The sequence below is a fragment of the Symphalangus syndactylus genome, chromosome 11 (assembly GCF_028878055.3).
Source record: "Symphalangus syndactylus isolate Jambi chromosome 11, NHGRI_mSymSyn1-v2.1_pri, whole genome shotgun sequence".
NCBI lineage: Eukaryota > Metazoa > Chordata > Mammalia > Primates > Hylobatidae > Symphalangus > Symphalangus syndactylus.
The window spans coordinates 26413229-26427002 of record NC_072433.2 but is presented as its reverse complement, the minus strand read 5'-3'; the positions used below and the strand labels follow the sequence as shown (position 1 = coordinate 26427002).

The window sequence follows — 13774 nt, the reverse complement described above, 5'->3', positions numbered from 1 at the left end:
TATGGATGGGACCTTTTTCTCCTATAGTGGGCCCAGGGTACAGTCCAGAGAATACAGTTATCACAGCCTTCAGGACCCTGCTCCCATGGCAACAATGTGCCAGTGGGCACACTGCTGGGGGATGTTCGTGGATCATCTCCAATCCTCAGAGCAACCCTACAAGAGGGGGTAGTGCTATCATCATTTCATGTTGAAGAACCTGCCCTGAGAGGCTAATGAAGTATCTTGCCCTAAACTGCAAAGCTAGGCAGGGGCAGGGCTAGGATTTGAGGTCAGCTCTATCCATCTCCAAGGTTACCACAGCTGTTGCCCTTATTGTGATGCTTTGTAGAAAGCTAAAGCCACCTTTTGTGTTTGAGGAGTGCTGCCAGCTTCCAGAGCCTGACTGTCAACACACTTCCTCCATCTTTGCATTGCTCTGTGGAGCAGGGACTACACTACTGTCTCACAATGATTTGTGTTCTCTGAGGAGTAGAAGGCTTTGAGGGAAGGAGCTGAACTCACACCGCCTGAAGCGGATTATAAGGCCCTGGGACAGGGTCCTGAGACCTGCTGGAGCATGCCACTCCCCACAAAGAGGATGGGTTTCTTTTTTGAGAAGGAGTCTCGCTCTGTCGCCCAGGCTTGAGTGCAGTGGCATGATCTCGGCTCACTGCAGCCTCCACCTCCTGGGTTCAAGCAGTTCTCCTGCCTCAGCCTCCCAAGTTTCTGGGATTACAGGTGTGTGCCACCATGCCTGGCTAATTTTTGTATTTTAGTAGAGATGGGGTTTCACCATGTTGGCCAGGCTGGTCTTGAACTCCTGACCTCAAGTGATCTGCTTGCGTTGGCCTCTCAAAGTGCTGGGATTACAGGCATCAGCCACCAGCACCTGGCCAAGAGGATGGGTTTCTATTTGTCTGGGAGAAGGCTGGGAAATCTATGCCTGAAGATAAGGAAAGGCCTGATTGCCATGGGATAAATGTCTGGTGATGTCCAGGCCAAACTTCCCATGTGCAATGCAGTTCTACACATTCTCAGGATGGCGGCTGAAGCCATGCTCAGGTAGCTGGCGCCCTATAACATGCACAGTATCTTCCATGGAGGTGGAGTGGGGAAATGGAATGATGAACGGCCCTGAGGAAACCATGAGGGGAAGAACAAACTGGAATGAGGTAGGGCTGGGAGCACGAAGGCCTAGGCTGGACAGGGATCAGCAAGCGTCAGGAATAGGCAGAAACAGGCACAGCGGCCGGGGGTTTCCACGTGAGATGACGAGGGAATTTGGGGGCGGGTGAGACGCATGAAGCACTGAGCATTTCCCACACCTCCAACCGTGCCTGGAAGAGGAAGGATGGGAGTGGCTGGTGGGTGCTCTTAGTCCCCACCACTTTCACGAGCCGGGCAGACCTCCCCTGCCCCTGAGAAGCCTGCCTTCAGGCCCAGGACATTCCAGCCTGGCTCCCCACCCGGGCTGGGCTCCTCCTGATCCAGGCTGGGCTGGGCTTTCTATACCCCTGGCTGGTTGCCCACTCCCCACCCTCAGTGGGAAGGCTGAGCCGGCACAGCAGCATGCAGGGTTTCAGGCTGTGAATCCTCTTCTTGGATTCAGAGTCAGCCAGAAGACCCAATTCTCTCACTAACCCCCAAAGCCCGAAGTGGTTGTGGGAGGGAAGATTGTTCTTGGCTTTTCCAGGTCAAGCCAAGACTGTCAAGGGGGGGCCAAGGTTTCCTGGTGACATACCCATGTTCATCCGGTACCACCTTACGGCTTCAGTGAGTGCAGGGATTTCCAGAATTTCCACTTCTGCTTCTAATACATCAATGTTGGAGAAATTATCTGGTAGTAAAATCTTCTGCGAGCGAAGAAAATTCACTTGAAAAACAAAGGGGAACACAGTGAGTTAATGAGGCTATTTCTGGTTTAACTGTAGGTCCTGGTTTTGGCAGGTTTCTGGTGCTATAACTTATCCTAGGTTCTCCTTATTCTGAAACAACTTATCAACATACCTTATTAGATTAGCTTTGAGTGTGTGGTTTTCAAGGCGAAAGACCCCACATTACTTTGTTTTCCTGTGTCTGAGGCCGTGGGTGTGGCCTCCCGTGGCTTGGCCTGGGGCTCCCAAGCCAGGCCCTCCTGGTGGGCACACTGGCCCTGAGACTTACCCTGTGAGTCTTGACCCAAGAGCAGGTCATTCCAAAAGAGGGAGTTGTCTTGCTGCTTAGAGAGGAGGGGCCCAGCCGAGCCTGGGCTGGCGGGTGGCACTTGCAGTTTGTCCCTGCCTGGACTGCAGTATGGGAGGCAGAGATGGAGCCAACGCTAATGTCCTGTGTGAATCAACTTAGAGATACAGAAGCACATCACAGACAACTTTCTAGGTGACTATGAATATGAATGACTGGGGTTCCAGACATTTGGGCTCCTAGTGTAACTTGAGTGTTTACTGCCCTATCTATCTAGACAGCAGTAGCATCTTGGGGTCAAAGAGATCATTCAGTTCACATCCCAAACAGAGCTCATCCTGGGGCAGTAGGGGGAGAGAGGCTGTCTCTGTCAAAGGAGGAAAATCTCATCCTTCCTTAGGCCACTACCTCAAGTGGACAATTCTGCTATGACTCAGGGGAACATGTCACCATCCACCCTCCTTCCCTTTTATTCTGAGTTTGCTGACATTAAGAGCAGGTAGCACCATCCTTTGAAACAATCTAGATTCCTCATTTTATGGTGAGAGGAACTGAGGCCTGAAAGCCAGTTGGATACATAAGGGCAGAGTAAGAAGAGAAGCCGACTGGCAACCAACTGAGCTCCCTGCCCTTCACACCAACTCCTGTGGTCCCTGACACTTTCCAGTGCCTGACACTTTTACAGCCAGGCCATCCCAAAACAAATAGGGAATAAAATAGCCCTGAGTCTAGTGAGATTCTAATGCTGGAATCTGCTTGCTTCCTGGAAGGCTCTGTCATGCTTCTGCCACCTCTGCCCAGGGAAACTCCTGAGGCCCTGAGCACCAAGCTGGGCCTCTGTGGGACATGTGATGGGGAGGGGTGAATGGGCCTTATCAGCCCGCCCCCAGCCCCAGCCCTGGACACAGCAATCACCAATGAAGCGGAACTCGCTGCACTCGCACTCGATGAGGGCCACTGTCTCAGCCAGCCACAGCAGGTTGTCTTCAGTCACTAGGCTAGGATATTTGGCCACCAGGTCTAGGGGCAGGAAGCAGTAGTGCACCTCCTCTTCTGTGTCTAACAGGGGTGTGTCCATGAGTCCCAGAGGTGCCTTATTGTCATGTAGGGCTGGAAGAGAACATACAGGCAGTGTCGCCACCTCTCAGAAGCCAGGGATCTGATTCCAGCAGGGCTTTCACTGACCCAGGGGCCCCAGAGGATGCTAGAGAGACCCCCCCAGGATACGGTCCTTGCCACTTGCCAGACACATCTTCCTTCTTTATCTTTTCAGTTGTAGCCCTAAGGTTTGGAAGGAGTGTGGTAGGGAGTGGGGCATGGAAGTCTATTTTTTTTCTTTTCTTTTTTGAGATGGAGTCTCACTCTGTTGCCCAGGCTGGAGTACAGTGGTGCCATCTCAGCTCACTGCAACCTCTGTCTCTCAGATTCAACTGGTTCTCCTGTCTCAGCCTCCCAAGTAGCTGGGACTACAGGCACGTGCCACCACACCCAGCTAATTTTTGTATTTTCAGAAGAGATGGGGTTTCACCATGTTGTCAGGCTGGTCTCGAACTCCTGACCTCACGTGATCCATCTGCCTCAGCCTCCCAAAATGCTGGGATTATAGGCATGAGCCACCGTGCCCAGTTGGAAATCTATTTTTTTTTTCTATAAACAGTGAAGGGCAGTGGGACATGTGACATTTTGACTTATGTACCCAAAGTTATTAAATTCATTTACCCATTTGATTCTTTCTAATTGATCAAACCAAACACAGTGATCCACAGACAGAATAGATGCTTTTGACACTCCTGGAAGCTAAAATCCATCAACAATCATAAATGCTTTGTACTCATGTCTCAAATAGGCTGAACTATGCTGCCAGGCACCCATCAGACAGTGATCATTTGGGGACATTCTGTGTGTGGTGGTTGGAGAAAACTCGAAAGAATGGTGGCGTTCCCTGATGAATAGGAGGGAGTGGAATGAAGCCTCGCCTTGCCCACATGAAGCCAGAATGCAGAGGAGTGAGTGTGGAGGAGGATGTTGGTTCCAGCAGGCAAGCAGCCATGGAGAGGGCCTGTGGCAGGGCAGAAGATCAAAGGAGATGACAGAGACTGCCTCAGAAATCAGGCACTCTCTGCTCTCTGGATGGAAGCCACTTCTGTTAGGGTGAGGAGGGGGAAAGTTGGTGTGGGGTTTAGGGAGGGCCAGCCTATCCCAATTTACCTGTGAAGGCTGGGCTTTTGATTGGAAATTCTGAGGGTTTGCTAATACACTTCCATGTACGCCAGTAGTTCAGAGATGCTCTCTCAGCAACAGGTATGTCTGCAGGCCGCACGCGTAGATGGTGTTTCCCTTCCTTCAGGTTATCTAGAGTCTGTTAGATAATGAAGAGTACTATCTTGAGAATCTAAACCAAGTAACTATCTACCAATTCTAGTGTGAAGATCAGGAAAAACAGTATGTGGCTTACTTTTTTTTTTTTTTTTGAGACAGAGTCTCGTTTTGTTGCCCAGGCTGGAGTGCAGTGGTGCGATCTCCGCTCACTGCAACCTCCACCTCCTGGGTTCAAGCGATTCTCCTGCCTCAGCCTCTCGAGTAGCTGGGATTACAGGCACCTGCCACCATGCCCGGCTAATTTTTTTTTTTTTTTTTTTTTTTTTTTTTGAGACGGAGTTTCGCTCTTTCACCCAGGCTGGAGTGCAGTGGCGCGATCTCGGCTCACTGCAGGCTCCGCCCCCCGGGGTTCACGCCATTCTCCTGCCTCAGCCTCCCTTGTAGCTGGGACTACAGGCGCCTGCCACCTCGCCCGGCTAATTTTTTGTATTTTTAGTAGAGACGGGGTTTCACCGTGTTAGCCAGGATGGTGTCGATCTCCTGACCTTGTGATCCGCCCGCCTCGGCCTCCCAAAGTGCTGGGATTACAGGCGTGAGCCACTGCGCCCGGCATTTTTTTTTTATTTTTAGTAGAGACAGAGTTTCACCATGTTGGCCAGGCTGGCCTTGAACTCCTGACCTCAGGTGATCCATCGCCTCAGCCTCCCAAAGTGTTGAGATTACAGGCATGAACCACCATGCCCAGCAACTTAAAGTGTTTTGAAATAAATTAGGCAATCACACAAAAAATGTAAAAATGTAGGGCTATAGGGTGACATGCTGATATTCACTGATATTCAAAGTCCCAATGATTATTTCTCTTCTGATTTTTGAAACAAGTTTTGTTATAATTTTATGTTGAGTAATAGTAATTTATCTTGCACAATCTAAAGAGTAATTTCTATTTAATCATTAAAAACTTGTTATTTTCTGCTGTCATTTTCCTTCAAGTACTCAAAACCACTTTCGACCTGTTATAATTGTGATTTGCTATTGTTTGTGTTCATCCTAACCCTGGGTAGTGATCTAAGTGGTGAGATTGAGGTATAATAAACATGTCTTATATTGCCACAGGACTCCACATTTTTCAACGCACTTTGACACACATTTGCTCATTTACCATGACATGATACTGTGAGACAGATGTGGTTGGTGAGTGTCTTACTGATGAGGCAGCTGAGGTCAAAGGCTTTGTGGCCTGCCCAAGCAGTCTTCCAAGTCCAGAACTTGTCAGCTTGAAGGATCAGGCAACCAGGGGTGGGCTGAGGCTGGAGTGGAGCACCCCAACTAGGCAAGCCTGAAGCCCAGGGCGGTGTTTGTGCCGCCCTTATCCAGGGACCCGTTCTCCCTCAAAAGTCCTGCAGGGGGCAGATTACCATAACATCAGCACCCCTCCCTTTTTTTTTTTTTTTTTTTTTTTCTGTCTTTACGCTAGAAGAAGATACATAATATTTTCCCAATAAATTTCCGGACATAGCAGGGCAAGTGGTACTTTAAAGGCACTAGATCCTAAAAATGGACAGGTGCCCCAGATTCAGTCTGAAACCAACAAATAATCTGCCTCTAAATGCTGCTATGTCAATGAAGCCCTTGTGAAGTTGCTCTCAAAAATCCTGAGCATTGAGACTAGCCCTCTGGTGGCCAAGCTATAAACTGTGCCCACATAATCACTTAAGGTCAATGCAAAAGAAGGCGGGCCAGAGTGGGAGAATCTTTCCCACTTTGGATGGCTGGAGGGTTTGCAAAAGCACTGGGCAATGGTGGGATCGTGGGGAGTACTTTCCTGTGTCAGTGAACAATGGGGGAGACAGTGTGTGCGTGGAACGCTGGAAGACAGTCTTTCATTTGAGAAATACTCATTGTGCATCACTAGGGCCACAGTCAGACACTGTGCCTGCCCTCAAGAAGCTCTCAGTTTGGGAGAGAAGATATGAAAGACCACAATTTATGTATACTGAGATTAGAGCCAGTGTCAGTTATGAAGTTTCTGGACCTCCAGGAACCCTGGGATTTCTTTCCACAGCATTAGAAGGGAACATTAGAGTCTCGCTCTGTCACCCAGGCTGGAGTGCAGTGGTGCAATCTAGGCTCACTGCAACCTCCGCCTCCTGGGTTCAAGTGATTCTCCTGCCTCAGCCTCCCGAGTACCTGGGGTTACAGGTGCCCGCCACCATGCCTGGCTAATTTTTGGATTTCTAGTAGAGATGGGGTTTCACCATGTTGGCCAGGCTGGTCTTGAACTCCTGGCCTCAAATGATCCACCAGCCTCGGCTGGTGCTGGGATTATAGGCGTGAGCCACCATGCCCATCCTGACTCTCCATTTTCTCTCCTTTCCTTTCCCCTAGTCCTGGTCCCCCAGCCCCCAGGTCCTCTCCACACAGTGATCTTGCAAACATATGAGGTGAGTCCAAATCACTCCTCATCTTAAAAAACTTTAGTGTTTCCTGTTGCTATGGGATAAATCCAGACTCTCCTTTGCATTGCACATAAGGTCCTTCACAATCAATGGAGGGAGTAGGGTATACACGAAAAGCACAAGGGCTTTGAACTCAGCATATCTGGGGTAAATTCTGACTCTGTCACTTAAGAGCTAACATTTATTACCCATGGACTTTTAAACTGAATCCTTCCAATCTTCCCCTGACAACAAAGTAGGCTCTGGTATCATCACTCCCTTTGAGCACATGGGAAGCTAGGTCCAGGAAGAGGTAGGGGACTAAGTGCACCAAGTAAGTGGAGATACTAGGAACGAAACCCAGGACTCTGGAGCCCAAGCCCTTAGCAACTGTTTTCTTTTTATTGATATGTAACAGTTGTTCATATTTTGGGGGTACATGTGATATTTTGATACATGGATACAATGTATAATGATTAATTTAGGGTAATGAAGATATCCATCACGTCATTTTTTTTTTTTTTTTTGAGACAGAGTCTCACTCTATCACCTAGTCTGGAGTGCAGTGGCATGATCACAGCTCACTGCAGCCTCGACCTACTGGGCTCAACTGATCCTCCCACCTCACCCTCCTGAGTAGTTGGGACCACAGGTGCACATCACGACACCCTGCTAAATTTTTTTTTTTTGAGACAAGGTCTCACTCTGTTGCCCAGGCTGGAGTGCAGTGGCACAATCTTGGCTCACTGCAACCTCTGCCTCCCAGGCTCAGGTGATCCTCCCACCTCAGCCTCCCGAATAGCTGGGACCACAGGCATGCACCACCACACCTAGCTAATTTTTTTGTATTTTTAGTAGAGGTGGGGTTTCGCCACATTGCCCTGGTTGGTCTCAAACTCCTGGACTCAAGTGATCTGCCTGCTTCAGCCTCCCAAAGTACTGGGATTGCAGGCATGAGCCACCACGCCTGGCCCACAGCCAGCTAAGTTTTAAGTTTTTTGTAAAGACAGGGCTTTGCCATGTTGCCCAGGCTGGTCTTGAACTCCTGGGCTCAAGTGATCCTCCCATATTGGCCTCCTAGGATTATAGGCATGAACCACTGGCCAGACCCATCACCTCAAACATTTATCTTTTCTTTGTGATGGAAACATTCCAATGATTTTCTTCTAGCTAGTTTGAAATACACAATATATTATTGTTAACTATATTATTCCTAGAGTACTACCAAATACAAGAACTTATTCTTTTTATCTGACTGTATTTTTGTACCCATTATCCAAATTCTCTTCATCCCCTTTCCTCCCCCTACTTTTCCCAGCCTCTGCTGACTTCCACTTGTCATGTAACTTCTTCAAGCCTCAGGTTCCTCACTGGCAAAGTGGAGGCAGTAAAACCTGGAAGCTGTTGTAAAGATTAAATGAAATAGTATGTTAATTTCCTTCCTCTTGGAGGTCATATCCTAAATTTCCTTCCTTCCTTCCTTCCTTCCTTCCTTCCTTCCTTCCTTCCTTCCTTCCTTCCTCCCTCCCTCCCTCCCTCCCTCCTTCCTTCCTTTCTTTTTTTTTTATAGGGCCTTGCTGTGTCGCCCAGGCTGGAGTGCAGTAGTACAATCATCATGGCTCATTGCAGCCTTGACCTCGTGGGCTTAAACAATCCCCCTGCCTCAGCCTCCCAAGTAGCTGGACCACAGCTGTGTGCCACAACACCCCATTAACTTTTTGATGTTTGTAGAGATGAGGTCTTGCTATGTGGCCCAGGCTGGTCTCAAACTCCTTAGCTCAAATGATCCTCCCACCTCGGCCTCCCAAAGTGTTGGGATTACAGGCTTGAGCCACTGCGCACAGGCTAAATTACCTTTCCAGCCTCATCTCCCATCATTCTTTATGTTTACACCCCATCATCAATGACACTAAACTCCACAAAACTCCAAAAACACATCATGTTCTTTGACACCTCCCCAGCTTTGTGTACGCTGTTCCATCTGCCCAGAATACTCCTCCCCATTCTCTTCCTGAAGAGCCTGGAGCCTCTCCGAGCCAGAATGGGTCATCCTCCCACTTTGTTCCCACTGACACCCAACACTTTCACTTCTCTCTGCAGGCCTCTGGCTCAGTTTCAGGCCAGTTCTCCCCCCTATACCAAGCTTCCTGGGGAAAGGCTGGTTTGATGCATCCCCATTTTGTATTCTAGAACCTAGCATGCATATGAAAGAATGCATGAAAATGGAGGGCTAGCCAGGTGCGGTGGCTCACACCTGTAATCCCAGCACTTTGGGAGGCCGAGCTGGGCAGATCACTTGAGGTCAGGAGTTTGAGACAAGCCTGGCCAACATGGCGAAACCCCATCTCTACTAAATATACAAAAAATTAGCCAGGCTTGGTGGTGCATGCCTGTAGTCCCAGCTACTCTGGAGGCTAAGGCAATCATTTGAACCCAGGAGGCAGAGGTTTCAGTGAGCCGAGATCATGCCACTGCACTCAAGCCTAGGAGACAGAGAGAGACTTCAGCTGAAAAAAAAAAAAAGAAAAGAAAAGAAAAGAAAGGGCTGGAGGGCTGATTCTCTGCAAAGAAAAGCAAAAAGAAACATGGGAGATCTCCAAAGGAGCGAACAGAGAAGTAGGCTGCACTCATAAAACTGAGAAAGATGGAAAGATGTTCAGTATCCAAAACCACAGGAAAAACCAGCACAAGATTACAATGGGCAGAGCCTATAATGTTCAGAGGACAATGAAGACAGGGATTCCTCCTTGGGATCTGGAGGCCAGAGGGAAGACCAAAGGGGGAGAGGGATAGGGATGAAGGAGAGGGAGAGAGGATAGCAAGAAGAAAGGGTTTAGCTTGGGTCTGATTTGTGATGGACAGAAAGACAGTAGGCGAAGTAGCAAGAAAAGAGTGAAACTAGGGAGTCAGCTAGGGGAGCGTAGCACTCCAAGCCCATGCTCAGTGGACTGCATCACAGGAACTTGAATCTGCCACTTACTTCACCTGCAGATTCAACTCCCAAGATTCTGTCTCAGTGGAGAAAATAATAGTGCCCTTGAACAACTCTAAATTGGCCACGTGGGAGGAGGCCTGTGGTGGGGAGAAGGGGAGAGAAATCCCTGCCCAGGACAACACTCCTATTTGGAGGTGTTTGGTACTGGATGTGTCCTCTGGAATGGGTCAGTAGTGACAGTCTAGCTAGTTTGAGAGGAGATGTGCTAGTTGAGGAGGGAATGATCTATTTTGCAGAAATGAAATCTCCATTTCCTGCTATTTCCAAGCATGTAAAGTGTTAGCAGTACCATTTTCCCCAAGAAAGGTATGCCTGAGAAATCTTAAAAAAGAGAAAAACTAAAACAAGTCCACAAAGATTGCCATCCTTGCCAGTCAGGTCATGCTGCATGCCAGGCCCAGGCATCAGCCTTGACCTAGGCTCAAGAGCCTCAACAAGGCTGTTTCCCAAACTCTGTCAACCAATACTTGCTCTGACTTCTAGAAATATAAGTCCTCTACTCACAGAAAGCCATTCGGGTGCTATAAGAAATCACAGAAACCATTCCCCAGGCCCTCACTTACTTATTTTTGATCTGCCAGTTTCCCCTAATAGATATAACCTCCCCAAGACCTCAGGACCTTGGCTGTTTTGTCCTCTGCCGTATTTGCAGCACCTAGAACAAGGCCTATAGGGTCTCAATACCTTTTTGTTCAATGAATGGCTAAATGAATGAAGAACACTCCAGAGAGCCTGGGCTTCCAGCTGCCCTCTGGCTTTGCTGACTGAAGTTGCTACAGAGTCTGTGGCTGGTCTTCTACAGGCTGACTTCAAGTCCACTTTCATCTGCCTGAATACAACTTCCAGGAATTTTACTTTTCACATGTTATGACCTGGAAAAAGTTATTGGAGAGAGGATTTCTTAAGGGAAATACAGACCTTAAATGAATTCAGGTGGCTAATTTCTAGCACAAGAATAAATGATGTTGCTTTTGGCCTAGATAGTGGTGAAAAAAATATGTCAATCAGAAGCAACATAAAACTGATGGCGTGGGGAAGTATGTGTATGTGTGTGTGTGGTTGCCAAAGATGGCTGACAAATGCACCCTGCTGGCAGAACTTTGGGACTTAACGGAGGTTTTCCAAAGCAGCAGCAGTTCTCAGAGATGCCTTATGCTCTGATGTAGGCTGTTGGAAAGAATGTGATGGTAAAGGAGCTTGGGGGAACTTCCAAATCCCTGACTGCCTTGTAAAGACAAGGAGGGCCAGCACTGCTTTAAGGCTCAAGGAAAGCGAGGCTGGTAGAACAAAAGGATGTGCAGAACAGCTGCTGTCAGCCCCCAAAGCCAAACAAGACCCAGCTCTCGGCATTTCAAACGTACCCCTTCACTGCGGGCTCCAGTCACCTTATTCTGCAGAAGTCATCTTGAGCATAACATTGAATGTTCTCTCAGCAGATATGTTGTTAAGCATGTGCAGATGCCAGGTACTGTGAGAGGTGCTAGGTGTTTATTTCACAAAAACATGAAAAGAGTACAGCCCAGTGAGGGAGAAAGACATATGAATACATGATCACAACCGAATTAGCACTGCTAGAATGGGGGAATTCAGTCTGTTATGAAAGCACAGAGGCAAAAACTCAGGAAATGTCAGGATAGTCTTCCAGTGGGCCACATTTAGGCCAAATCGTTTTTTTTTTTTGAGATGGAGTCTCGCTCTGTTGTTCAAGCTAGAGTGCAGTGGCACAATCTTGGCTCACTGCAACCTCTGCCTCCCAGGTTCAAGCGATTCTCCTGCCTCAGCCTCCTAAATAGCTGGGATTACAGTTGCCTGCCACCACGCCTGGCTAATTTTTGTATTTTTAGTAGAGACGGGGTTTCACCGTCTTGGCCAAGTTGGTCTCAATCTCCTGACCTCAAGTGATCCACCCGCCTCAGCCTCCCAAAGAGTTGGGATTACAGGCGTGAGCCACCGTCCCCAGCCAAGGCCAAATCTTAAAAGGGGAGAAATCCAGGAAGAGGAAACAGCAAGTGAAAAGGTGTAGAGAGAAAGCATGTGGGGTGTTTGGGGCGTGGCTGAACTTCAAAGTGTGTGTGTGTGCATGTGTATGTGGCCTTGCCTGCATGTAGGTCTGTGTCTTTGTTGGGATATGAGCCAGAACAAGCAGATGGGCCAGCCTGTGAGGAGCCCTGATACCATGTCAAGAGGTTTGCATTTGAGTCATCCACTTACCCACACCACAGACAAGCTGCACAATTGGGATGAATATCTGCTGTTTATGTCATCCTCTTCCTTTCCAAGATCACAGTCATAATCTCACATCATGACTAATGGGAAATGTGAGACTGCCACTGGTCTATTTTCTTAAAAACGTCATTTGTGTGATCAACATAAAAACTCCCTGGCTCCCTTGAGCACAAGGAATGAAGGCGTGTTTGGGTTGCTTGCTGATAGCAGAATGCTCACAAGTGGAACAATTTAAAGTTCCAAACTGAGAAGTCCCCAGAAGGTGTGAAAAAGGAAACATAAGTAGCATGTCCTGTCAACACACTGTCCTCAGTGGACTTCAGGGGTAAAGTAAAAAAGAATCGATAATTTGCCATGAAACTTAAACCCTGGTGAATGACCCTGAAGGGAAATTCCACTCTGCAGCTGAGACTCCCACCTAGGCTGATGGATGTGGAGGGCTCAGATCAGTTTACATTTAGGTAAAGTGGCCTTCCCAAATTACACAGGAAGTTCTAGGAGGCCCTGTGATATTAATGTATGGACGTGTAATGACTACTTTGTATTTCCCCTATAAACAATATACAGTATTCCAAAACATCCAGGTTCATGGATTTACATATCAGCTTTTATGACTCCCAAATTTTTATCTCTATGCCTGTTTCCATGAATTCCAGACCTGTACATCCAGCGCCTCCTGTTTACCTTCACTTGGATGGTTTTATTGCCCTTTCATTGTCTCTCAAACTCAACATGTTCAGATCCTAACTCCTGATTTTCCTCCCTAAATATGTGTACACATCCTTCAAAATCCACCATTCATCTGGTTGCTCAGGAGAGAAACAAAGGAGATGTCCATTCTCTCTCACCCTACATTCGATTCATCAGCAAACCCTGTCAGTTCTACCAGCAAGACATATTCAGAGTTAGAACACCTCTAACACCACTATTACCACCACAGACTAAACCACCATTATCTTTCTTCTGCAGGAGCCTCTTAACTGGTCTACTTCCTCCTTTGCTCTGCTGTAGTCTAGGCTAGGGGTCAGCAAGTTTTTTTCTGTAAAAGGCCTGACAGTAAATATTTTAGGCTTTGCTTTGCTAGCCACATGGTCTCTGTCAACTCAACCACTCAGCTCTGTGTTATAGCTTGAGAGCAGCCGTAGACAACACATAAACAAATGAGCATAGCTGTGTTCCAGTAAAACTTTATCAATGGCAATGAAATTTGAATTTTTTTTTTTTTTTTTTTTTTGACACAGAGTCTCCCTCAGTTGCCCAGGCTGGAGTGCAGTGGTGTGATCTCAGCTCACTGCAACCACCGTCTCCTGGGTTCAAGCGATTCTCCCATCTCAGCCTCCCCGAGTAGCTGGGATTACAGGCACTTGCCATCATGCCCGGCTAATTTTTATATTTTAGTAGAGATGGGGTTTCACCATGTTGGCCAGGCTGGTCTTGAACTCCTGACCTCAGGTGATCTGCCTGCCTTGGTCTCCCAAAGTGTTAGGATTACAGGCATGAGCCACCACGCCTGGCCTGAAATTTGAATTTCATATGATTTTTACATAGCACAAAATATTTTTGATTTTTTTTCAACCATCTAAAAATGTAAAACCCATTCTTAGCTCATGGGCTTTCCAAAAAAGGTAGTGGCTGA

General features: G+C 47.7%; 1 protein-coding gene across 8 annotated transcripts in view; it reads right to left on the bottom strand.

Moving 5' to 3' along the window:
* The window catches only part of KCTD19 (potassium channel tetramerization domain containing 19), a 38259-nt gene that overhangs the window by 10641 nt on the left and 13844 nt on the right, over positions 1–13774 (bottom strand). For all 8 annotated transcript variants that reach the window (XM_063611735.1, XM_063611736.1, XM_063611738.1 and 5 more), the window contains exons 3-5: positions 4372–4522; positions 3079–3273; positions 1724–1855 (exon numbers count right to left, since the gene is read on the bottom strand). In XM_063611735.1, the coding sequence (XP_063467805.1) occupies positions 1724–1855; positions 3079–3273; positions 4372–4522 (478 nt within the window). The remainder of the gene's footprint in view (positions 1–1723; positions 1856–3078; positions 3274–4371; positions 4523–13774) is intronic.